This window comes from Bufo gargarizans, chromosome 5, assembly GCF_014858855.1.
Source record: "Bufo gargarizans isolate SCDJY-AF-19 chromosome 5, ASM1485885v1, whole genome shotgun sequence".
In the NCBI taxonomy this organism is placed as follows: Eukaryota; Metazoa; Chordata; class Amphibia; order Anura; family Bufonidae; genus Bufo; species Bufo gargarizans.
In genome coordinates this window covers 236,323,237-236,350,897 of record NC_058084.1, presented here as the reverse complement: position 1 = coordinate 236,350,897, position 27,661 = coordinate 236,323,237, and the positions used below count along the sequence as shown (strand labels likewise).

At 44.3% G+C, this 27,661-nt stretch overlaps 1 protein-coding gene across 4 annotated transcripts in view; it reads left to right on the top strand.

The window, feature by feature from the left end:
• Window positions 1–27,661, top strand: part of TRIO (trio Rho guanine nucleotide exchange factor) — a 584,493-nt gene that overhangs the window by 396,413 nt on the left and 160,419 nt on the right. For all 4 annotated transcript variants that reach the window (XM_044293534.1, XM_044293537.1, XM_044293535.1 and 1 more), the window contains exons 37-38: window positions 9,595–9,765; window positions 19,077–19,169. In XM_044293534.1, the coding sequence (XP_044149469.1) occupies window positions 9,595–9,765; window positions 19,077–19,169 (264 nt within the window). The remainder of the gene's footprint in view (window positions 1–9,594; window positions 9,766–19,076; window positions 19,170–27,661) is intronic.

The following is a 27,661-nucleotide window of genomic DNA, read 5'->3' as shown; positions in this document are numbered from 1 at the left end:
TGGATGACACACTGTTATATGGGGGCTCTGTGGATGACACACTGTTATATGGGGGCTCTGTGGATGACACACTGTTATATGGGGGCTCTGTGGATGACACACTGTTATATGGGGGCTCTGTGGATGACACACTGTTATATGGGGGCTCTGTGGATGACACACTGTTATGGGGGCTCTGTGGATGACACATATATAGCACCTTATGCTATATATGTGTCATCCACAGATCCCCCCCATAACCGTGTCCCTGTGAGTGAATGATCCCCAATACACTGCGCATGCGCGAAAAAGACGACTTGGCCAGGCGCAGTAGAGGTTAACAAAATGCAAACAAAAATAAAGGTTAACAAAATGCAAATATCTAGACTTCTTCAGCACCTCTGTGACGTTTAATTGACAGTATTATGTCTATATCGTGGAAAATAGTTTTAAGGAAAGGAAATAAAGATTAAAAATGTTATATTAGTCAGCACTTCAAGCTAGACGTAATGTAAAACTATCTCCCACGATATAGACATAATACTGTCAAGTAAACGGAACACAGGCATCTGGTGTTGTAATGGCAGCGGGGCCCGGTGCAGTCACTGTATTCTATTACACCGGGCCCCGCTCACTGTAATACTAATATTCCTATGTGAACAACTTGAAATCCTCTGCGATCCTCTCCCTCTCTGTACTCATAAACTCAGTAGCAGGCCGGGCGGCAGCGCAACTAACTGACGTCACGCGCCTGCTCCTCCCACTTTATGAATGAAGTAGGAGGAGCAGGCGCGTGACATCAGTGAGTTGCGCTGCCGCCCGCCCTGCTACTGAGTTTTAGAGATGGGAAGTTCGGATCTTTTTCATGAATCGATTCATTTGAATCAGTTCATTCAAAAGAACCGATTCATGACTTGGTAGAGCAGGGGTCTATGACAGAAAAAAATTGTTTGTCACCTGAAAATGTTAAAGAAAATTATTGAAATTTAGTAAGCTGTCAACTAGGTAGATGAGGGGTATATTACAACCAAAATTTAACTGACAATTTTTTTATTTTTATTTATTTTTTACTGGTCTACTAGGTATAGCAGTGGTACTATACACCCAAAAATTGGTGAATTTCAACCGAAAATGTAAATAACAAAGTAGTGAAATGACATAAAATAAAATACGTACAAATAAAATATAAAAATTTATGATTTATGAGGTGGAGTAGGCGTTTGAGGAGGCAGTGGACGTAGCGATGTAGGTGGAAGTGGCGGTGGAGGAGGACAAGGTAGCCAACACAGGTTTTTAGTTTTCATTTTATTTTTTTAAATTAGGGTACACTCCAAAAGATTATGATATATCCAAAATACAAGAATGGGAAACTGCGCAATTGCGCTGCAGTATAACAATGTCTGGTTAGGGCCGGTATACATGTCTATTCTGCACAAGGTATGGACAAGTCCCGAGGGATCCATGCCTGGTTCATTTTAATTAACGTGAGTTTGTCCACATTGGCTGTGGACAGGCGGCTGCGCTTGTCTGTGATGACGCCCCTTGCCGTGCTAAACACACGTTCAGATACTACACTGGCTGCAGGGCAGGCCAGCAGCTCCAAGGCGTAAAGGGCAAGCTCAGGCCATGTGCCCAATTTGGAGACCCAGAAGTTGAAGGGGGCAGACCATTCATTCAGTACGTGTAGGCGTGAAATGCTGCCTCCTGCTAAGACGTTCCATATCAGCTGGTGGTTCTGGTTGTTGTGGCGTGCTGACAAAGCTTTTCCACATTTCAGCCATGCTAACCCTGCCTTCTGAGGTGCTGGCGGTGCCCCAGCTGCGTTGGCGACCTCTTCCTCTGCCTTCGCCTTGTGCTTCCACTGTGCCCCTGCTGTCAGGTGGGAATGCCACCAGCAGCGTGTCTACCAGCGTGCACTTGTATTCGATCTTAAGATCACGCTCCAGTGAGGGAATTAAGGATGGCACGTTGTCCTTGTAACGGGGATCCAGCAGCGTGGCCACCCAGTAATCAGCACAAGTTAGACTGTGGGCAACTCGGCGGTCGTTGCGGAGACACTGCAGTATATAACCCTGGAATTTCAAATGTCAAGATGCTGCAAGGCCTGAAAAATTGTGTATTTTGCACAAAAAAGGTGTTTTATTGATAAAAGAATCAAACCCCTGTATTTAAAGGGTGTATCTCACACACCCTGAACAAGACTAGGCCTTCTTTTAATTTTTTTTGCCCAATATGGCTGTATTTCAAATACCTGAATAAAACCCCTGTATGTACAGGGTGTATCTCACACGCCCTGATCCACACTAGGCCGCAATTAAATTTGTTTGCCTAAAATGTCTGTATTTCAAATACCTGAATAGAAGCCCTGTATTTAAAGGGTGTATTTCACACGCCCTGATCCACACTAGGACGCTATCAAAGAATTGTGCCCAAAATGGGTCTTTGTTTCACCGCCTAATGCAGGATCGCGGTCCGGAGGCAGCTGTCTCAGTCAGAGTTACGCGTCATATCACGAGACTTCCTGTGAATGCGCGCACACAGGCGCGCGCGTTCAAAGGATCGGCAGGTAAGCGAGTGGATCTACAGTAGGGCTGCAGTAAACGAATATTTTTGTAATCGAGTATTCTATCGATTATATTTCTCGATTCATCGAGTAATCTAATAAGAAAAAGCTACTTAAAATAACGTACGTAATTGGGTATGTATAAAGTTATTGGTTTGAAGGGGTTAATAACTTTATACATGCCTAATGCCAAGGTTCTTCCATTAACCCCTCCAAACCAATAACTTTATACATGCCCATTGGGTTTGGAGGGGTTAATGGAAGCACCTTGGCATTAGGCATGTATAAAGTTATTGGTTTGAAGAGTTTAATGAAAGCACCTTGGAGGTGCCTTCATTAACCCCTCTCTAAACCAATAACTTTATACATGCCAAGGTGGTGCTTGCAGCCTCCATTAACCACTCTCTCTCCATCTGCCTCCCCCCAGCCTCTGATCTGCCTCCCCCCCAGCCTCTGATCTGCCTCCCCCCCCAGCCTCTGATCTGCCTCCCCCCCAGCCTCTGATCTGCCTCCCCCCCAGCCTCTGATCTGCCTCCCCCCAGCCTCTGATCTGCCTCCCCCCCAGCCTCTGATCTGCCTCCCCCCCAGCCTCTGATCTGCCTCCCCCCCAGCCTCTGATCTGCCTCCCCCCCAGCCTCTGATCTGCCTCCCCCCAGCCTCTGATCTGCCTCCCCCCCAGCCTCTGATCTGCCTCCCCCCCAGCCTCTGATCTGCCTCCCCCCCAGCCTCTGATCTGCCTCCCCCCTAGCCTCTGATCTGCCTCCCCCCCAGCCTCTGATCTGCCTCCCCCCCAGCCTCTGATCTGCCTCCCCCCAGCCTCTGATCTGCCCCCCCCCAGCCTCTGATCTGCCTCCCCCCCAGCCTCTGATCTGCCTCCCCCCAACCTATGATCTGCCTCCCCCCCAGCCTCTGATCTGCCTCCCCCCCAGCCTCTGATCTGCCTCTCCCCAGCCTCTGATCTGCCTCTCCCCAGCCTCTGATCTGCCTCTCCCCAGCCTCTGATCTGCCTCCCCCCAGCCTCTGATCTGCCTGCCCCCTCTGGTAACGCAACCCCCCCCCCTCCCTCCCCAGTATTAATCATTGGTGGCAGTGGCCACAGGGTCCCCCTCCTCCCCCCATCATTGGTGGCAGTGTCAGTTCCGATCGGAGCCCCAGCAGTGTAATGCTGGGGCTCCGATCGGTTACCATGGCAGCCAGGACGCTACTGAAGTCCTGGCTGCCATGGTATGTTAGTGAGCAGAGAGCAGCGCATTATACTCACGTGCGCTGTGGCCGGCGGTCGCTCCTTCTCATAGGTCTGTGCGGCGCATTGCTAATGCTGTAAGCATTAGCAATCCGACGCACAGACAGAAGAAGGAGCGACCGGCGGCCACAGTGCACGTGAGTATAATGCGCTGCTCTCTGCTCACTAACATACCATGGCAGCCAGGACTTCAGTAGCGTCCTGGCTGCCATGGTAACCGATCGGAGCCCCAGCATTACACTGCTGGGGCTCCGATCGGAACTGACACTGCCACCAATGATGGGGGAGGAGGAGGGGGACCCTGTGGGATATGGCCGGCACATTCATTGGTGGCGCAGTGGCCACAGTCCCTCCCCTCCTCCTCCTACTCTGTCCTCATTGGTCTTCAGCGGCAGCCGCGCACAGTGGGGAGGGAGAGACTCCCTCCTCCTCCTCCCTCAGCTGTGCCGGCCGGCTCAGTCCTGCCTCTCTGGCCTCCGGAGGACACGGAAGCGGTGAGTGAGATGCTTAATTTCACTCCCGCTCCGTGATCACGTGATGTAAACGATTCCTCGATGCAGGAAAACTGCAGTTATTCGAATAATCGTTTCAGCCCTAATCTACAGCCTGCCAGCGGCGATCGTTCGCTGGCAGGCTGTAGATGCGATTTTTTTTTTTTAACCCCTAACAGGTATATTAGACGCTGTTTTGATAGCAGCGTCTAATATACCTGGTCCTCTGGTGGTCCCTTTTGCTTGGATCGACCACCAGAGGACACAGGCACTTATTAACCCCTGATCACCCCATATAGACTCCCTGATCAAACCCCCTGTCATTGATCACCCCCCTGTAAGGCTCCATTCAGACGTCCGTATGTGTTTTACGGATCTACGGATCCATGGATTGGATCCGCAAAACACATACGGACGTCTGAATAGAGCCTTACAGAGGGGTGATCAATGACAGGGGGGTCATCACCCCATATACACTCCCTGATCACCCTCCGGTCATTGATCACCCCCCTGTAAGGCTCCATTCAGACATCCATATGTGTTTTACGGATCCATGGATCATATCCGCAAAACACATACGGACGTCTGAATGGAGCCTTACAGGTGGGTGATTAATGACAGGGGGGTGATCACCCCATATAGACACCCTGATCACCCCCCTGTAAGGCTCCATTCAGACGTCCGTATGTGTTTTACGGATCCATAGATCGGATCCGCAAAACACAAACGGACGTCTGAATGGAGCCTTACAGGGGGGTGATCACCCCATATACACTCCCTGATCACCCCCCTGTCATGGATCACCCCCCTGTCATGCTCCATTCAGACGTCCGTATGTGTTTCGCGGATCCGATCCGTGGATCCACAAAGCACATACGGATGTCTGAATGGAGCCTTATAGGGGGGTGATCAATGACAAGGTGGTGATCACCCCATATAGACTTCCTGATCACCCCCCTGTCATTGAACACCCCCCTGTAAGGCTCCGTGTAGACATTTTTTTGGGCAATAGTTAGCGGAAATTGATTTCGTTTTTTTGTTTTTTCTTACAAAGTCTCATATTCCACTAACTTGTGTCAGACTTCTTCTCACGCTTTAGGGCTCCTTAAATGCCAGGGCAGTATAAATATGTGACATGTGACCCCATTTCGGAAAGAAGACACCCCAAGGTATTCGCTGAGGGGCATATTGAGTCCATGAAAGATTGAACTTTTTGTCCCAAGGTAGCAGAAAGGGAGACTTTGTGAGAAAAAAAATAAAATCTATTTCCGCTAACTTGTGCCCCAAAAAAATCTTCTATGAACTCGCCATGCCCCTCATTGAATACCTTGGGGTGTTGTTCTTTCCAAAATGGAGTCACTTGTGGGGTATTTATACTACCCTGGCATTTTAGGGGCCCTAAAGCGTGAGAAGTCTGGGATCCAAATGTAAAAAAATGCCCTAAAGGGAATTTGGGCCCCTTTGCGCATCTAGGCTGCAAAAAAGTGTCACACACGTGGTATCGCCGTACTCAGGAGAAGTAGGTCAATGTGTTTTGGGGTGTCTTTTTACATATACCCATGCTGGGTGAGATAAATATCTCTCTATAATGCCAACTTTGTATAAAAAAATGGGAAAAGTTGACTTTTAGAGAGACATTTCTCTCACCCAGCATGGGTATATGTAAAAATACACCCCAAAACACATTGCACTACTTCTTCCGAGTACGGCGATACCACATGTGTGACACTTTTTTGCAGCCTAGGTGGGCAAAGGGGTCCACATTCCAAAGAGCACCTTTAGGATTTCACAGGGCATTTTTTTTTTTTTTGTCACAAGTTAGCAGAAAATTATGATTTTTTTTTTTCATTTTTTTTTTTTTTCTTCTTACATAGTCTCATATTCCACTAACTTGTGACAAAAAATAATAAATTCTAGGAACTCGCCCAACTTCTCCTGAGTATGGCGATACCACGTGTGACACTTTTTTGCAGCCTAGGTGGGCAAAGGGACCCACATTCCAAAGAACACCTTTAGGATTTCACAGGGCATTTTTTACACATTTTGATTTCAAACTACTTCTCACACATTAGGGCCCCTAAAATGCCAGGGCAGTATAAATACCCCACAAATGACCCCATTTTGGAAAGAAGACACCCCAAGGTATTCCGCAAGGGGTATGGTGAGTCCATGTAAGATTTTATGTTTTGTCACAAGGTAGGCTACTTTCACACCTGCGTTTAGGTGCGGATCCGTCTCGTATCTGCACAGACAGATCCGCACCTATAATGCAAACGCTTAGATCCGTTCAGAATTTTATTTATTTTTTTGTTTTGTTAATGATAATGCAAACTGATCCGTTTTGACTTTTAAACGGGTTGCTCGGCCTAGGTTCTATCCCTACATAGACTAGTCGTGGTGAGTTGGGAGAACCCTAACAGGCTGTATTCCGGCCACCCGCCCTTAAAAGGGTGACCCACAGCCGCTGGAACCTCGGATCTATTGCTGCTGAGACCCTGACAATAAGTTCTTCCTCTGAACTGTCTGACGCGTTTGACCACTAGGAGCAGTGGTTCTTCAGGGACACAAAAAGAAACATCGGGGCGCCTGGTGCAGTGGCAGCGCTCCCGCACATGTATAAAGGATGTGGCAACTAATGGATACAAAAGTGTCTCCTCTTATAGCGTCTCAGCCCCTCCCATCTATTTAATTAACCTATGGGTCTTCGCTGAGCGCTTTGTTTAGAACGCCCCCACTGATGTGTTATATCATCCAAGGCATAAGCGCACCCTGACTGGGCTGTTACCTTATGTCTTACCCAGTCAGCTGAGCTTTGTCCGAAACCGGAAGTGACGTTGGTGGGTGGCGGCTAAATTGCTATGGGGATCTAACACCGCATCCCCGGCAGGTCCTGGCAGCTTACATGTAGATGAAACTTGGTTTATACATCTGCAAAAATGAGTGTAAAGATAAACAATCGGTTGCTATTATTATGTGTAGTCTGTAGGGCGCAATTGCAGCGCTCAATAACAGATTTCACATATGAACGATTGTATATGTGAGATCTCAAATGAGCACTATGATATTATCACTTAAACAGGGAATGCGCACTATGGAGTATTATGAGACCAAATTAGATCGATATTATATCCTAAAGGGATCCGAGACAAACAAAATGGGGTGCCTTGAGACTCTGGCATATAGTCCATCACATGTTTAGGATTGTGGCAATTGATTACAAAAAGGGTTTATATGAAATAAATTAATTCAGACCTTGCGGTGTCACAGAATTTAGTTTACATGTCCATTTTGTTTCAGCCTGTAGGATCATCTTGTCCCAGTCACCGCCTCTCTTGGGTTTAGGGACATGTTGTAATCCCATGAATTTCAGGCAGTTGGTGTTGCCTCCATGATACTGTACAACGTGGCGAGCTACTGATGTGTCTTTTTCATTTAGTATATCATTCACATGGTCCCTAATTCGCCTCCTGAACTCGCGTTTTGTCTTGCCCACATAATCTAGTGGGCAAGTATATTGGGCCAGATACACTACTCCAGTGGTGAGACAATTTTATAAAGTCTTTAATGTAGAATTCTTTATTGTTAGATGAGCATGTGAATGCTTTTTTGATTTGACTACATGCTGTGCAGCTACCACATTTAAATGTACCCATGGGCTTTCTGGAAAGCCAATTGCCTGTTCTTTCTGGCGGTTGGAAATGGCTATTAACCAGTCTGTCTCTCAAACTGCGCCCCTTTCTAAAGGTGATTTGTGGGTATGATCCTAGGACCTTATCTAGGTCTGGGTCCGCTTTTAGGATATCCCAGTGTCTGGATAGGACATTTTTGTATTGCCTGATGTCCACTATCAAAAGTGCCAATAATCAAAATATTATTCTGGTCTATAATGCTATTTGGTCTCTGTTTTTGAGGGATGAAGAGTTTGTCCCGCTCATTGCACGCAGTTTCATAAGCTGTGCGTAGGATTTCATAGCCTCTCTCCCTGAATCTAACTCTCAAATCTGCTGCCTGTTTTTTGAATTTTTTCATTGTTGAACAATTCCTCCGAATTCTAAAGTACTGGCCCTTAGGGATTCCCTTGCGTAGGGGGAATGGGTGGGCACTGTCCCAGCGGAGGAGGCTATTACCAGCTGTACTTTTACGGTACACTTAGGTAACAATGCTTTGATTCATGCCTCTTTCAATCAGTACATCAAGAAATGGTAATGCGTTGTCGCATGTTGATGTAAAGTTGAGGCCTTGATCATTGTCATTGATGATCATGACAAATTCAGCAAAAGATTCTTCAGTGCCTCTCCACAGGACAAACACATAATCTATGAACCTCAGCCAAAGAACTACCTTGTCCTGTCACTTTGCTAATGTTTCATCCCCAAGTGTTTCAGGAGATCTATGACAGATGGAGTCAGCCAGATGTGGCTCTAATGACTTACAGCCTCGATAGGCATCTCAAACCACTCACTCCTACAATCCGCTAGCTAAGTCTTTTTATGATCCCTCCTCTTCCTCTCCCAATCAAGAGAAGTACACTGAACCTTAAGTGGAGCGTGTGGACTGCTGGGGGGCGCACGAAACAACCGATCAAAGACAGTGTTTTAGTTTCAGCAATGTTCCATTTATTTGTAAGACAACGCATTTCGGGGTGCTAAAGTCCCCTTTATCAAGTCTGAGCCGGGAGGGCTAGGAGAGTGTCATTACACCTGAGGAAAGTCGTTCAGATTATCGCTAACACGAGTTTGAATGAATGCTTGTTAGAGATGATCTAGCAGTGTAAAACAGCTGCCGATTACCTGATAAACGAGCAAACGTTCGTTCATCGGGTAATCAGAATCTTTTAGCAGGTTTAAAAATCTTTATCGGCGTCAGATAGTGCTGTGTAATCAGCACTCTGCTGCCAGCAAACAGTGGGATCTCCTCCCATACTGAGGAGAAGATCACTGCAGCAGTCTCCTCAGCTAGCGAGCAGGCGATTGCCGGGAAAGAATGCTTCCTTCCCAACAATCGCATGCAGAATCTGCAGGTTTATTAGGACTCTAACTAGGAGATTCCAGAAAAATGGCCATGCTTACTGTGTATAAAAAATTATGCAGCCTAAACCCATTCTCCTCCACTCACATTCACTAGCATTAGAGGTGGGGGGAGACATGACTGCAGCCTAAGAAAATTTACCGCTTTTATATTTTATTTTTCATTGTCTGGAATTGTACAAGATTCCTTATTTAATGGTACCTGTGTGTATATTGGGAAGGTTTTAACAATAATGTACATTTTCCAGCTAGCTCAAAATAATTTACCTTCTTTTTTTCTTTTTCCAATAGCGAGTACGAAATGAGGGGCTCAGTAGTGGCACACTTTCTAAGTCATCATCCTCTGGCATGCAGAGTTGTGGAGAAGAAGAAAGTGAGGAAGGGCCTGATGCCGTTCCCTTGCCACCTCCTATGGCTATTCAACAACATAGTCTTCTTCAGTGTGATTCTCAGGATGACAAGGTATTTCAGACTACTGTATTTCACACGAGTACAAAAATTGTTATGGTCTTGTAGTTTTTTAGTTTAAATGTTTTTAATTGAATTTACATTTGAACAGTAGTAGCTCAAACTGCTATAACATATACCTCACACAGGTCAGAGCATTTTTTTTTATAGAATTTTTTTTTATTATTTACAGGGGTTGTCCAAGAATTTTATATTAAGTGCCTATCGTCAGGATAGGTCATTAATATCAGATCAGCGGGGATCCGACTGCTGACACCATAAACTCTGTCAAAGGGCTTCTGCTCTCTTCACATCTTATACATTATATCACGCAACCAATATGAGCCAACAAAAATATGCACAAACCACAATTGTTTGTATACCATACAAAGTTACATGTGTATAATATCCATGAAAGAAATAACACATATGCCTATGGTAAAATACACTATAAATGAAAACCCAATAAAAAATTACCAGAGAGATTGGAGATTGAACACTCTGCGCCCAAATGGCTTGAATGAATCTTATGGCTTTTCATCCTTTCTGTAGGGATTTCCTGGTTCTGCATACTCCATGTTTTTTTTTGAATTTGTATTTTACTTTTGGATTTTATGTTTCTATTCAGCATACATCACTTATGGTGGTATTTATACCCCTTAGTTTATTTTGGCCATTTTTTATCCTGTTCTTGTAGAATAGTCGATATTCATGTTATATATCCTTGACTTTTTAATATTAATTTAGCCTGTATCTGATGAGATTATATAGCATGAATTTTCAGCAGTAAATGAGGTATCTGTACTTCTAGAATTGTGCAATATGGGGTTTTTACTTACTTTTAATCATTTTGAATCATGTCACTTTTGGTGATTTCACTATTTATCATCACTTTTTGTCCCACACATTATTTCATTAATATAATGGTTTTAATATTTTGAACACCTCAAGAGACAACGATTTATATTCGAATCAGATATTCCAGACAAGTATACCAATGTAATCAATACAAGCATGCCAGATGAGCAAACTTTGATCTACTGATTCATTTCAGAGAACTGAAATCCTTAAGCTAAACCAACCATGGTGTTTATTCCTTAAATGTAAACCAGAAGGAGATTCTTCTCAATAACAGAGCTAACCAAAGTACATACCTTGAACCAGAACTTGGCTACGACTTGCCGGGTCCACCATATGTGGGCATGAGGACCTGTCTCCTGGTAACCCCAAAAGCAGCACTATGTAATTGTGATAAAGGATTTCTCTCAGGAAGTGAAACTTGGTGACTGCCCCTAGCAATAGTAGTACAACAATGTCATCAGCATGGCATAAAGCAGGGGTGCACAACCTTTTTTGGTCTGGGGGCCGCATTGTCACATCGCTCTATTTCAAGGGGCCGCAAATAAAAAAATCGTTGATCGGCGCTCATCTGCCTATTACACAAGCAAAGTGACTGGGGAGGAGTGATCGCTGCCACAGTCATTCCGCCTTCATTTAGATTATACAGGGAGATGTGCAGCAGATAATTGTACATCTTTCATCCTGATAAAATATGCAAATCAGCCGACAAATGAGCGATTCCTTGTTTATCGACTGATCAGCTGCACGATTATACCGGCCAGATATAAGATATGAGCGCTCCTATGAACACTTGTTCCCAGTAATTGTCCCAAATATCGTGCTGCAGCATAACCCCTGAAACCGAAGAGTTATACTTACCTGCTCCCCCTCTCTCTGGTTCTTCGAACTGCCTCCGCTGTTTACACCTGGCAGTGCATGGACATGGTCATACACCACTCCAGCCAATGACTGGCTTACGCAGTGATGTGGCCACAAGCAGCGTGTCACTGCTGAAGCCAGTCATTGACTGGAGCCGTGCAAGTGACCATGGTTATGCACTGTCAGGTGTAAACAGAGCAGGAACCGGAAGATGGAGGCAGCGGGGGCAGTGCAGAGGACTTGAGCGGAGTGGAGCAGGTAATTATGAATTTTCTATTTCAGAGGCCATGCTCTAGGCCTCATTTTTACCAGAAAAGTGGCGACATTTCCTATTTATAAATCAGCGGTTTCCTTTACTGCAGAGGACGGAGCTCACTGGTTATCACCATCTCCAGCCAATCCAGTTATAGGCGCCCTGCAGTAACCAGTAAGCACATTACCTTGCTAGTGGGGAAGGCGCCTATTGGTTAATGCTTGAATGACCAGGCCTGAAAAGGCCTTAATGACCAGACACTTTTTTGTGATTTAGCGCGCATGGTGGTTCAAACTGTTGTAACTATCTTATTTGTTTGACTACCAAGATAATTTTTGCAACAATTTTTATTTGGGGGAAACTGTACAAAACGTTTTTAAAAAGTATATATTTTTTCAAACTATAGCTCCTTATTCTTTAAATATGCAAACTGACACCAAAATAAATTATTATAATTAGATCTCTATTTGTGTATTTTGCTATATAATAAAAGTTTCACGTGAATGGGGCGGTAATGGTGACGGTTTTGATTGGTGTGGGTTTCTTTTCTTTTATGTATGAACTTTTTTTTAACTTAATATATTTCTGATACATAATATGTCCCCCAAGAGGTCATAAAAAGACCTTGGGGGACACTGTCACTTTTTAAAATTTTGCACTTTTTCATAAAAAGACTGTGATGGGACAGTGAACACTCTTTTAAGCACTTTTTACTTTTTAATTTATTTTATTTTATCTTATTTTTTTATTTATTTAGTTTTCAAATTTTTTAAAAAAATTTTAAAATATATTTTTACCACATAATTTGTCCCCAAGAGGTCACTGAAAGACCTTTGGGAGACAATAAGTGACTTTTTTTTTGTACTATTTCCACTGTAACTGGATCATCCAAAGGAGCCCCAGTTAAAGGCAAACCAGCCTGGTGCGGAGGCTTTGTACCAGGGCAGCGCTCCTCTGCCCCCGAGACACCTAGAGATCACATAATCGCTGGGTCCACACTGCAGAGCGCTCATTGAGGAGAAGGCAGAAGCGCTAATAAAGCTCTTCTGTCTTCTCCTCGGCTTCCCCGCTCTCACTAATAGCTGGGGACCCTTTCTGATCCTGCTACAGTGCAGGAGCAAAACCTGTGATACATCTGCTGTGCAGCACTCTGTGCAATAACACAGCTAATTGCAGGATCAGCTGTGTTTCTGCCCAGCAGGGCGGGGGCCGCAAACCATGGCTCTGGGGGCCGCAGGTTGTGCACCCCTGGCATAAAGGCTACCTGCACAAGGGTGCAGGGTGCAGAAGGTCCACACAGATGATGTGCATTTCCGTGCCAAATGTGTGACTTGCAGTTTCTGATGCAGAATTGATTCTGTTTTGCATTGAAAAGGGTGAAAACCACACAGAAGAACCTCACAAAAAAATTATGTGCTGTGGATATCAAAGTCCACATGGCAGGACAATTGCTGCACGATATGAAAAAGCAAAGGTTCTCTCCAGGATGCCACTCATGAAAGCACCACATGGAGGATGTCTTTATTAACCTCTAAAGGAACAGTAAGCAGAGAGGTTAAAAAGCCTCTCCCTTTCTCCAGTGTTCTTCTTGTCCCTTTGCAGTTTAGGATCAGCAGAAACATAGACTGCTGGGGAATGAGCATGACATTAGCCTCACCTCTCTTTCCTTCCCTTTTGTTGGTGCTCGGCTACCACCCCTCATGGTTGGGGTCCCCTGGCATTATCATTTCCCATTGTGGCTGCTGGGTCTGGTTACGGATGCTGCTTCGCTTTCACTGAGGGGCACTGGGCTCCATATGTCTTTTCCATTTTCTTCCTGTGGGGATAATCTGCATACTAAGTCACTTTTGAGTGGTGCAGGTGCAGGCACTGAAATCGGAAACCTTTCAGATGGATATGGCAACAATGCTAGAGTCCTCTGTGGATGGGTTGACACACCTGGAGGATCGAGTCCCCAGAAATTTGGAGGAGGAGCATTGCAGCAGCAAGGAGGTAGGCGTATTTAAGGCTTCTATAGTATGTTGTAGAGCTAAAGGGTTTGCCAACATGGAAGGTTCTGTTTCTAGTCGGAAAGCTGTGTTCCCAGACTCCCCTGCTCAGCGTCATGTATGTGTGTTACTCACAAGCACTGTATCATGTATATATGGTTGTTTTGGTACCTAGCAGGTTCTTTTGCCATTGTCTATTTTTAGGATGATAAGGATTGTGCATAAAGACACCTACAGAACCTAAAATAATAAGGAAAATATGCTAAACTTGTTCTAAGAAGTTGTCCGATTCCTACTCTTACAGCATTGCTTACATAGACAAAATAATGAGAGGAACAGCTGTCTTTATTATCTGAAATTAAGAAGTTGATTAGAGACGAAGTTCAGTCTTCTGTGCCAAAAATGATCCTGCAACCATTCATCCCTCAAGGTCAGCAGAAAAGACCATGAACAGAAATGGATTCAGATTGGGATCTGGAAGCCGTTAGTCAACCAAGGTCTGAGGGGGAGCTAGAGGATGAGTAGGAAAATCCCTCTTGCTCAGCAGAAGAAGAGAAAAAGTTATTTTTTTTCTTCAGAAGATCTGGATTCTCTTATTTCAGCGGTCCGTCAGACCATGGATGTAGAAAAGGTTTCACAGCCCAGCTCTATCCAGGATGAGATGTTTGGCGGCTTAAAGGCTGAAAGGTAACGACTCTTCCATGTAAATGAAAACTTAAAAACCCTCATTACGGAGGAGGGGAAAGATGCTAAGAGACTGCACATGTCCCAAGAATTCAGGAATCATTTAGCCTAACAGAGGGTGGTTATTAGCGGTACACACTCAGATTGGGTCACCATCACTAGTGGGGTACCACAGGGGTCAGTATTGGGCCCTATTCTCTTCAATAGCTTAATGATCTTGTAGAATGCTTGCACAGTTTAAAATATCAATTTTTGCAGATGACAATAAACTGTGTAAAGTAATTAATACAGAAGAGGACAGTATACTGCTACAGAGGGATCTGAATAGATCGGAGGCTTGGGCAGAGAAGTGACAGATGAGGTTTAACACTGACAAATGGCATGCACATGGGAAGGTCACCAGTACATATTAAATGGTAAAACACTGGGTAAAACTGACATGGAAAAGGACTTGGGAATTTTAGTGGACATCAAAGTAAGCTGCAGAAACCAGTGACAGGCAGCTGCTTCCAAGGTCAATAAGATAATGGATTGCATCAAAAGGGGCATAGATGCCCGTGATGAGAACATAGTCCTGCCACTTTACAAATTGCTAGTCAGACCACACATGGAGTACCGGGTAAAGTTCTGAGCTCCTATGAGCAAGGCAGACCAGCAGAGCTGGAAAGAATTCAGAGACAGTCAACTAAAGTAATAACTGGAATGGGTGGACTCCAGTACCCATAAAGATTATGAAAATTAGGGTTATTCACTTTAGGAAAAAGACGACTAAGGAGAGATCTAATAACTATGTATAAATATATCAGGGGACAGTACAGAGATCTCTCCCATCATCTATTTATCCCCAGGACTGTGACTGTGACAAGGGGACATCCTCTGCGTGTGGAGGAAAGAAGGTTTGTACACAAACATAGAAGAGGATTCTTTACGGTAAGAGCAGTGAGACTATGGAACTCTTTCCCTGAGGAGGTGGTGATGGTCAATTAACTAAAAGCGTTCAAGATGGATTTCTGGCATGTAATAATATTACAGGTTAGTTACTAGATTTCTGGAGAACGATTGTTTAACCAGGGGGTTATTCTGATTGGAGTCGGGAAGGAATTTTTTTCCTCTAAAATGAGGAGCATTGGCTTCTACCTCGCATTTTTTTTTGTTTTTTTTTTGTTTGTTTTTTATAGCCTTTCTCTGGATCAACTTCCAGAATAACAGGCTGAACTGGATGGACAGCTGTCTTTTTTTCTGCCTTATAAACGATGTTACTATGTTTAATACGGACAACATCAAATTATGGGTTGAGACACCGAAAATAGACATACCTATTGCCAAGGTAACCAAGAAAACTTAATTACCTTTTGAGGACTCTTCACCACTTAAAGATGCCATGGATAGTAAAATGGGTGGCCTCCTGAAGAGATCCTGGGAAGCCAATATTAAGTCTGTTGCCAGATCCTTATATTAATGGCTGTCTCAACTAGAGTATCGTCTTATAGACATCCACAGAAGGGGTCCTGGAATCCATCCCCTTCTTGAAGATTTTCACAGCTTTTGTTGTGGATGCTTCTGCAGAATCCATCAAATTTGCAGTGAGCGAAGTTCTCTCTAATGCCACTAGACATGCTTTATGGCTCAAGACATGGTCAGGAGACATTCCTTCTAAAAGCAAGCTGTGCACTATACCATTCTCTGCATCCTATGTATTTGCACCTGTTCTGGACACTATATTATAGAAAGCAACTGATAGAATAAAGGGGTTTCCAGAGGAGAAATCAAAGAAGACACAGCCCTTTCAGAAGCCTGAGCCCCGTTATCAACTGCAAGCATACAGAGGAATAGGCAAGTCTGGCAGGTGGAATTACCCAAAAGGAGGTTAAGGCAGAGGTTTTCTCCTTAATCCCAATTCGGCCCAGAATAAGCAATGACTGTCTTTGTGTTGGAGATAGATTGAAGTCCTTTCTCCCACAGTGGAAATAAATTACGGACAGTCCCTGGATCCTAAGGATAATAAAGGAAGGCTACAGGACAGAAATAACAGGTCATTCTCCAAGAAAATTCACTTTTACCGAATTAAGTCGGTCAGAACAGAAATCAGCCATTATGAAGGATCTCAACAAGCTTCTACTTCTCCAAGCCATCAAACCAGTCCCTCCAGAAGAGATATTCATGAGCCATTATTCAAACATATTCTTATATATTTTTTTTTTTAACTGGACTTTTCCTGAATCAGTGGGTAAAACGCCAAAAATTCAGGATGGAATCAATAAACTCTACAATCCAACGTGTCCATTAGTGAGTGGTAATATGGACATTAAATTTAAGAGGCTCAAATTATCATGTGTCGATATTTGCAGTATTCACACCTAAGATTTGAATTTCTATCAATCTCAGCAATCCATTTAAAAGGGCCGAAAAATGTGACAGTAGATTTCCTGTGCAGACGTACCATTAGTCCAGGGGAAGCATGTCTCAAAAAAGAAATCTTTCTACTAATGTGCAAAAAGTGGGGCACTCCCTAGGTGGACCTGCATGGTTTACCATATCGATTCCCCATTGAAAATAAATGGGGAAGTTTTTTTGCTAAGATTTTTGCACGGAATCCGCACCCAAAATACTTATCGTGAACATAGCCTTACACACTTGAGTAATAACTCTAGAGAGGAAGTTTTAATGGATTTCTGACAGATGGGGAAGGTTTATGTCAGAACAGGCAATTTCTCACTCACTACAAAACCTTGGGTAGGGGATTTATCTTGGTAGATAGATAGTTAGTATTCTGCCATCTGTTATAGTTCCATATAGTGTTTACCAGATCTATTTTTTACTATTACGAAGTTCAGTGTCCGTTCACCTGTACTTCCTGCTTTACATGCATTTGTATAAAAGATTTGAGAGGGAGAAGAGGGGTATAGATATGGCTGCAGACTGCGGCAACAATACACTGTTTTTCTAATTTATTTTTCATGGTCTGCAATTTTAATATCTGACAAAACGAGCAAATAACAAAGACCTAAGGATATAATCTTGTGTTGCTTCTTCTTTTTTTGTTTATATTCTGGCTTCAGTTCCCCTTAACGCCTTAGTGACCAACCTGTTTTGGGCCTTAATGACCAAGCGATTTTTTTCATGGTCTCCTTCGAAGAGCTATAACTTTATTTTTCCTTCTATGTAGCCGAACTAGGGCTTATAATTTTTGGGAAAAGTTGTATTTTTTAATGCTGCTATTTAGAGCTACACATAACTCTTATGAACTCTTTCTGGGAGGGGGAGGGAAAAAAACAACAATACTGCCACTTAGTTTATTTACATTATATGTTTTGCGACTTTTATTTTTCAACAGAAATGACACAATAATTTTACTTTCTGGGTAATTCATTTATTTATTTTACTTTTAAAGGGGTTGTCTCATCATGGACAATGGGGGCATATCGCTAGGATATGCCCCATTGTCTTATAGGTGCGTGTCCCACCGCTGGAACCCGCACCTATATCCAGAACAGAGCCCCACAAGTGAAGGAGGGCGCATGCGCAGCTGCCCTGCATTCATTTTTTATGGTGCCCACTTCTATGGGGAGCCGGCTTGGTCCTTCAGCCACCACCTTGCGGGGCTCCATTCTCGATATAGGTTTGGGTCTCAGCTGTGGGTCCCGCACCTATAAGGCAATTGGGGTATATCCTAGTGATATGCCCCCATTGTCTATGATGAGACAACCCTTTTAACTACTTTTGCACAGTAAAAACACTTTTCTAAAAAGAATCCTATTCTGAGGATTGGCCATCAATATTAAGTGCCTGGATAACACATTTAGCACCCATTAAATAAACAGAAGACGTGGTACTGTGAGTTTATAGTAGAGTTCTCTAGACCACGCATTCCTATAAAGTGATAAAAGGTATGCCTACACATCCTGGCCCGCCATACACCATAAGAATATTCTTTAGTTTATGCTGTGTGTATGTGGTCATATGGATATTGTTTAGCAATACTGATTGTGAAGTGTAAATACAACTAGGTACACTCTGTCAAAATATTGTCTAAATATGTCTATTTTTATAGCAAATTCTTTATTTCAGAACAGTAGTAAAATAATTGAAATAATTTATATTAAGCACAACGTATTATAGTATTTTCATGCGTGTATTCTGACATTTATATGTATTATACAGCCTGACCAAAACATTTTGAATAATTTTTTTAATGGGGTTTTACTTGTGCTTTAATATTGATGGCCTATCCTCAGGAAATTCACCCTCTGACCAGCTGCCCTAGCGGTAGCTCTGGCGCCAGAGGTTGGCACCAAAACTACACCGCTGTATTTCTGTAGTGGATGGAGCTGGTAGCTGCAACTCTGCTCTCTTTCTCCAATCATATATTTATGGAATATTCTGAAGATAAGTCTTCAGTATTAAAGTATTAAACCTTTAACTTTGTAAGAGTTGCCATAGATAAGATGAGCAAACAGTGTGTGGATCGGCTCACCTAGTCTTCCTTAGAGTGAAGAGAAAAAAAAAGGTGGGAGGCATGCAGCATTTGGAAATAAAATCCAATAACTTTAATTGGGGCAAATAAAATTTGCTCCTTGGATTTTTAGATTTTGTGTGTCCCCCGAATAAAGTTATTGTACTTTTCTGGTTGTTTATTTCTGCACTGTTTACAAAGGTGTGTTAAATTTTTTTTTTTTCCCCAGACATCTAGATTGCTGGCACGCCCAACTAGTTCTGAGACTCCAAGTGCCGCTGAACTTGTCAGTGCTATAGAAGAACTTGTTAAAAGCAAAATGGTAAGTTCCAGGTACTTTCACTTTTCATCTAATAAACCTCATCTGTAAATTACTAAAAGGTCATAAACACTTATTTAAGCCAAATATTTATCAGTAACATAGGAATTGAGCTTTAATGAATGTTTAAGAGATCAGAGATAAGGAGCCCATCAGGGGAGCTGCTTGACTGAACAGAGAGAAAATTCAAATCCTGCTACTAAACTCATGGCTGCACAGACAGTGGTTCAAAATGTTTAATAAAGACCTATTGAAAAAAAAAATTCACAAGGGGTTAAAGGAGAAATGCACCCCAGTATGTGTTGCCCATTTTCTCCCCATTCAGGAAACACCACATATGTGCTTATAGCCTGCTGTATGGGCGTACGGCAGGCAAACGGCTAAATGAGAATTTGGCTGGCCTGAATTGGCAGACATGGATTTTAGGTGCCATGTCGCATTTAAAAAAATCCTGAGGTTCCCAGAAATGAAAACCCCCAATAAGTGACCCCATTTTGGAAAGATCACCCCCGTACGAACATTTAAAGGGGTGGAAAGGGCACTTTTGTCCTAACAGGTGTTTCACAGAAAATGAATATGTAGTGGTTGGTGAAAAGTGGATCTGTAAGCTATGCGGACTAAATCAGAGATGGAAGGTAAAATTACAGGGTACATCATGGATGAAATTAAATTAATACTCCATGGATGAGTGGTAGATTTTAAACTACTCCGGCATGCATAAGCCAGGTTTTTCAGGGCAGGTTTAGTATTGGTAAATGGTGTCTTTCCTTATCCCCTTTTTGGGACACACCCTTTTTTGGGTCCTTAGCTTCCTTGATGTTTGGGGGACTTGCCCTGGAAAATGTTGCCCTGGTATAACACAGGCACCATGCCTTCCAGAAGTATTGGGACCCTCGCCGGCCTGGCAAATAGTGGTCAGTACAAGGACATCTCTCTTGTCCTTGTACTTAACCACCAGCATGTTCTCATGGGGGAGAGCCCTTCTTTCACCCATTCTCAGTGGTTGCCCTACCAGGGATCTAGGGAGGTCTCTCAGATTTTTGTGCACTCTGCCGCAAGCCACAGTACTTCTGGCAGTTATGGACATGAATAGGGGTATGCTGGTATAATAGTTATCCACATAGAGGTGGTAACCCTTATCCAGCAGTGGGTGCAGTAAGTCCCACACGGTCTCCCCACTAAATCCTAGGATGGGGGGAATACTGGGGGTTCTATCTGGGACTCTTTCCCTTTGTAAATGAGGAACTTGTGGGTGTACCCAGAGCTACTCTTACAAAGTTTGTATATTTTTATGCCATACCTTGCCCGTTGGCTAGGCAGGTATTGGCGGAATCTAATCCTCCATTTGAAAAGTAATAGGGACTCATCTACACAGACATTTTTATCTGTGTAGATGTTTTATCTCAGCAAACCTGGTGTCAAAGTGGTCAATGACAGGCCTAACCTTTAAACAGACGGTTAAACGTTGGGTCATTTTGGGACGGGCACTCTGCATTGTTGTTGTAGTGTAGGAATTTTCTAATTGACTCAAATCGCTTCCTTGTTATGGTCTTACTGTAAATTGGAGTCTGGTAGAAAATGTCCAAACTCCAATTTTGTCTAACATGTTTTTTATTTTATTTATTTTTTTACAATGCCCAGATGCAGCATGAGTCCCCAGAAATTCATCATTTCTGCTGCACTTACTGGGTTCCAACCTAGGATTCTAGTGTTAGTGTATGCCGATGTAGGGTTCTGATCAATAAATTGTTGGGCGTATAAATTGGTTTGGGCCACCATTAAATTTACCGTATCTTCAGAGAAGATTTTGAAAAAATCTAGTTCAGCGAAGCCCGCACTATCTATCTGTATTCCAGACCTGCCCTCAAAATCCAGAATTTGGGGCTGATAATCATCAGGGGGTGGGTTCCATAGGGGTTCACTCTAAGAGGCTGGGAGTAGAGTAAAGTGGCATACTCTTCTCCCTCACTGGCAGTCTCCTTATCGGAGGCAAGCATGACGTATGCCTCTTAAGCTGAGTATACTTGTTGGGATGGACGGGCCATTTTTATTTTATTGGGGTGTGATGTGTGAAATATGTAAATTAGTGTTGGATGAGCATGCTCGGCCGAACACCATTTTGACTCTAGCATCGCGATGCTCTGCACATCTCCTCCCTGCATGTTTGTTGTTTCTTTGCAGCCAATAAACGTGCGGGGAACTGCTGTCTCTCATTGTAATGCTGACAGTGACGCAACCTCTGCTACATCTGTTCTGTTACATTTGCGCATCTTAAACAGCTGTGACATTCAGCGCAGTTGTTTGGCCGCTGCTGACAGCGACATTACCTGTGCTACATCTCGTGTATTAAGTTTGCGCATCCTAAATATCTGTGACACAGTGTAATTATTTTTTTTGGCCACTGGTGACAGCAACATTAACTGCGCTACATCTCCTGTATAATGTTTGCGCATCCTAAATATCTGTGACATTCAGTGTAATTTATTTGTGCATACACTTACAAAACCTGCGCTACTGTACGTGTGACATACTGGCAAGAATATATACCATTTAATATGCTCAAGGTGAGCATTAAGGGACGGAGAAGTGGCCGTGCTGCTGATGGTGAAACTGTGCCTGCTGCCAGAGCACAAGAAACAAACTCATCTACAATACCTAGCTTTATGTCCCAGTTTGCAGGGCAGCGCAGGACACCACTCTCAAAGTCACAGCAGTGCGACCAGGTGGTCAGTTGGATTGCAGCAGATAATGCTTCCAATCAGTTAAGCACCACCCTGTCTTTCACAAAGTCCAGTCTCAGTAGCCAGGAGTCTGGTCAACAGAATCCTCACCCTGATCCTTCTTCCTCCCAACATGGAGAGTCTTGGCAAACAAGTGATCCCACACTCGGATATTCCGAGGAGCTATTTTCATCGCCATTCCTTGATTTAGGCCTCTTGCCAAGACCGCTTGAAGAGGGACATGAGGAGATCTTGTGCACTGATTCCCAGACTCTTGAGCATTCACAGTCAGAAGAAGATGATGGTGGGGAATGGCAATTAATGTTTCACAAGGTTGATGATGAGGATAAGACACAGTTGTCAATAAGTGAGGTTCTTGTTAGGTCAGGAGGCTGACCAGAGTGGGGAAGTGGAAGAGGAGGTGGTGGACGATGAAATCACTGACCCAATCTGGGAAGGTGGCAAGCAGAGTGAGGACTGCTGTACAGAAGTGGAGGGATCCGCAGCACTGTCAACAGGCTGGAAGAGGAAGTGGGGTGGTAAAAGGGAGAAGGTGGGCCACACCAAACAGGCCTGCAACTGTTCCCCGGAGCACTCCCTTGCCAATGGGGTAGGTGTTCCGCAGACTGGCGCTTTTTTTTTTTTTTTAAGAAAAGTCTGAACGATAAAAGAATTGTCATTTGCAACCTGTGCCGTACAAAAATGAGTAGGGGCGTGAATACTAGCAACCTCACCTCCACCAGCATGGTCTGCCACATGGCATCAACGCACCCTAATAGGTGGGCCGAACGCCTGGGTCCACAGTCGGTGTCTGCAGGTCACACCACTGCCTCCTCTTCCCCTGTGATATGTGCTGGTTAATCCCCTGTCTAAGACACGGGTCCCGATGCCTCCCGCCCAGGCAGTGCTGAAACTAATTTTATTAGGTAACAAACAGCACACCGCTGAAGGGCTGTGGCAGGGTATAAGGGACCAGACTGAGCTGTGGCTCTCGCCACTCAACCTACAACCAGGCATGGTTGTGTCTGATAATGGCCGTAAGTCGGTGGCCGCTTTGGAGCTCGGCAAGCTCATACACATACCATGCCTAGCCCACGTGTTCAACTTAGTTGTTCAGCGGTTTCTCAAAACCTACCCCAATTTGCCTGAGCTACTGGTGAAGGTACGCCACATGTGTGCCCAGTTCTGAAAGTCATCTACAGCTGCTGCCAGTCTGACAACGCTGCAGCAGCGCTTGCAATTACCAGCTCACCGACTGTTGTGCGACGGGAGAACGTGCTGGAACTCCACGTTCCACATGTTGGCCAGGCTTTGTGAGCAGGAGAGGGCAGTAGTGGAATACCAGCTGCAGCATGATCGTCGCCTTCCCAGTCAGCTTCCGTTCTTCACAAGTGACAAGTGGGCATGGATGTCTGACACCTATCGGGTTTTACGCAACTTTGAGGAATCAACACAGGTGGTGAGCGGCAATGCCATTCCTCTTCTGTGTGTACTGAAATGCTTGCTGCTCACAATGAAAGCGGACGCTTTGCATGTGGAGGAGGTGGAAATGGGGAAAGACAGTACACAGGGTGATAGCCAGACCACCCTCAGTTCGTCTTCTCAGCGTCAATTTGATAATGATGATGAGGAGAAGACTGTTGCCTCCACTACAGAGGGTAGTACCCATAGCAGGTTTATTCCATCTGTTCGGCGTGGATGGGCCGAAGAGGATGAGGAGATTAAGTCATCCTCCTGATGAGGACAGCGAAGTCTTGTCTGTTGGGACTCTGGCACACATGGCTGACTTCATGTAATGCTGCCTTACCCGTGATCCTTGCGTTATATGCATTTTGGCCAACACTGATTATTGGTTGTTCACTCTTCTAGACCCCTGTTACAAAGAGAATTTCTCATTTCTCATTCCCATGTTGGAGAGTACTAGCAAAATGATGCAATACCAGAAGGTCCTTGTGGAAAAATAGTTAAAAAAATTTCCAGCTTGCAACAGAGTACGTAGTTCCTTGGGCAACCGAGGAGGGGAGACGAGGGGAACACACAGCAGTTCCAACAGAGGCAGAGCAACATTCTTCAAGGCCTGGGACAGTTTCATGACACCCCGCCAGCACCCTCACCCTGTTGTGCAGCCTAGTGTCACAAGGAGGGAAAAGTTTTGGAAGATGGTAAAGGAGTACATAGCAGACCGTGTCGGCGTCCTCAGTGATCCCTCTGTGCCTTACAACTATTGGGTGTCGAAGTTGGACTCGTGGCACTAACTGGCGCTCTACGCCATGGAGGTGCTGCCGTCAGCGTTTTGTCAGAGCGGGTATTTAGTGCTGCTGGGGGCATAATAACTGATGAGCGCCATCCGCCTGTCAACTGAAAATGCTAACAGGTTGACTCTTATCAAAATAAACAAGGCCTGTATTGCCCATGACTTATCTACTCCACCAGAGGAAAGCGGCTGAAAATAAAGATACTTTAAATGTGGCTTTTATGGTGTATTGATTACACTGTATTCCCATGCACCCCTTCCACCACAAAAAAGGGTATATGGTTCAATCTTCCTTTTCTCGTCCGCCTTCTTCATATCAACATGCTTATTAGGCTGCCCTTGCGCCTAATGTTTTAGAGGGTCAGCTCAGCAGCAGACCCTCATCCCTAATGTTTTAGATGGTTAAATCAGCAGAGGCCCTCGTCCCTAATGTTTTAGATGGTCAGATCAGCAGCAGGCTCTCACCCCTTATGTTTTAGAGGGTCACCAGCAGGCCCTTGCTCCTAATGTTTTTGAGGGTCACCAGCAGGCCATCAATCATAATTTTTCAAGGGTGTGTTTGGTGCCCTCCTTTATGTATAATAAAGGTGTATTGGAAGTCCCACTACCTGAACAATTGTACCACAATGTGAATGAGGCCCTCCTTTATGTGATATACAGGTATTATTGGAGTGCCTCTTTTTTGTAATTTTTGGCAGCACTTGCACTTTATATACAAGTAAATATACAGGAAAGAATGTTTCCTAAAATTTTTTGTAAAAGTGGCGTACTACTCGGACAACATCGTTACCAGCAGCGACCTGGGAATCCAAGATGCATCCAGACATCCTCCCCATTCTGTTCCTGAACCATTTCAGTTGGTGGTTCCATCAATTTCTGACCTTTTCATATGAACCAGACCCCCCCCCCCCCCTTCTTCAGAGCAGGGGGGGAGCTCTGCTTCTCCCATTGACTTCCATTGTGCTCTGGTGTTCTGTAGAGCACCAGAGCAATCCCAAAGTGTTCTACTCGAGCACCCAAGCACTTTGGTGCTCGATCAACACTAGTGTGAACCTTTATTTTGTGTGAGGGGTGTGTATGTTGTGTTTTCACACATGAAGGGGCTTGTAATAAATTAAAAATTTAATTTAGAAGAAAAAAAAATGTAAAAAAAAGTCTGTAAAAAGATATTTTTTGTGCACAAAAAAAATAAGTTGTGCAAACTGAGCAGACGTGATTTTCGGTCTTAGATCGGTGCTTACCGATCTACCACTAACTGTGCAGGTCTTTTTTCACACACAAAAAAAAAGAAAAAGAAAAAATGTGCATATGTAAGGCTACTTTCACACTTGCGTTCAGGGCGGATCCGTCTGGTATCTGCACAGACGGATCCACACCTATAATGCAAACGCTTAGATCCGTTCAGAACGGATCCGTTTGCATTAACATGAACAAAAAATAAATAAATATTTTTTATTTTTTTTTCATGGTAATGAAAACGGATCCGTTTTGACTTTACATTGAAAGTCAATGGGGGACGGATCCGTTTGAAAATTGAGCCATATAGTGTCAAATTCAAACAGATCAGTCCCCATTGACTTCCATTGTCTGGACAGATCCGTTTGCCTCCGCACGGCCCGGCGGACACCCGAACGCTGCAAGCAGCGTTCAGGTGTCCGCCTGCTGAGCGTAGCGAAGCCCAAACGCTGCCAGACTGATGCATTCTGAGCGGATCCGCATCCACTCAGAATGCATTAGGGCTGGACGGATCCGTTCGGGGCCACTTGTGAGAGCCTTTGAACGGAACTCACAAGCGGAGCCCCGAACGCAAGTGTGAAAGTAGCCTAAATGAGCACACTATGCACGCACGCACACAGATCATGCGTGTGTGCAAAAACTGTAGTATAAAAATTCACGACAGTGTTAAAAAAGTGAACACTGGCTAAACATATATATAGAGAGAGAACTCTATATATACACTGAACAAAAATATAAACGCAACACTTGGCTTTGCTTCCATTTTTCTTGAGCTGAACTCAAAGATCTGGAACATTTTCTACATACACAAAAGACCCATTACTCTCAAATATTCACAAATCTGTCTAAAACTGTGTTAGTGAGCACTTTTCCTTTGCAGAGATAATCCATCCGACCTCACAGGTGTGGCATATTAAGGTGCTGATTAGACAGCATGAATATTGCACAGGTGTGCCTTAGACTGCCCACAAGTCCACTCTGAAATGTGCAGTTTGATCACATAGCCCAATGCCACAGATGTTGCAACGTTTGTGGGAGTGTGTAATTGGCAGGCTGACTGCAAGAATGTCTACCAGAGCTGTTGCCCGTGCAATGAATGTTCATTTCTCTGCCATAAGCCATCTCCAAAGGCGTTTCAGAGAATTTGCCAGTACATCCAACTGGCCTCAAAACCGCAGACCACGTGTAACCACACCAGCCTAGGACCTCCACATTCAGCATGTTCATCTCCATGAACATGCTGAATGATCATCTGAGACCAGCCACCCGGACAGCTGCAGCAACAATCGGTTTGTATAACAAAATAATTTCTGCACAAACTGTCAGAAACCGTCTCAGGCAAGCACATCTGCATACTCGCCGTCCTCATCGCTGTCTGGACCTGACTGCGGTTCGTCGTCGTAACCGTCTTGAGTGGGCAAATGCTCACATTCAATGGCGTCTGGCACGTTGGAGAGGTGTTCTGTTCACGGATGAGTCCCGGTTTTCACTGTTCAGGGCAGATGGCGGACATTGTGTGTGGCGTCGTGTGGGTGCACGGTTTTCTGACGCCAATGTTGTGGATCGAAGTGGCCCATGGTGGCGGTGGGGTTATAATATGGGCAGGCGTATGTTATGGACAACGAACACAGGTGCATTTTATTGATGGCATTTTAAATGCACAGAGCTACCGTGACAAGATCCTGAGTCCTATTGTTGTGCCATTCATCCACGACCATCACTTCATGTTGCAGCATAATGCACGGCCCCGTATTGCAAGGATCTGTAAGCAATTGCTGGAAGTTGAAAACATCCAGTTCTTGCATGGCCAGCATACTCACCGGACATGTCACCCATTGAGCTTGTTTGGGATGCTCTGGATCGGTGTATACGACAGCGTGTTCCAGTTCCTGCCAATATTCTGCAACTTCGCACAGCTATTGAAGAGGAGTGGACCAATATTCTACAGGTCACAATCAACAACCTGATCAACTCTATGCGACGGAGATGTGTTGCACTGCGTGAGGCAAATGATGGCCACACCAGATACTGACTGATTTTCTGACCCCTCCCCCAGTAAGGCAAAACTGTGCACATTTCAGAGTGGGCTTTTATTTTGGTCAGTCTAAGGCACACCTGTGCAATATTCATGCTGTCTAATTAGCACCTTGATATGCCACACTGTGAGGTGGGATGGATTATCTCGGCAAAGGAGAAGTGCTCACTAACACAGATTTAGACAGATTTGTGAACAATATTTGAGAGTAATGGGTCTTTTGTGTATGTAGAAAATGTGTCAGATCTTT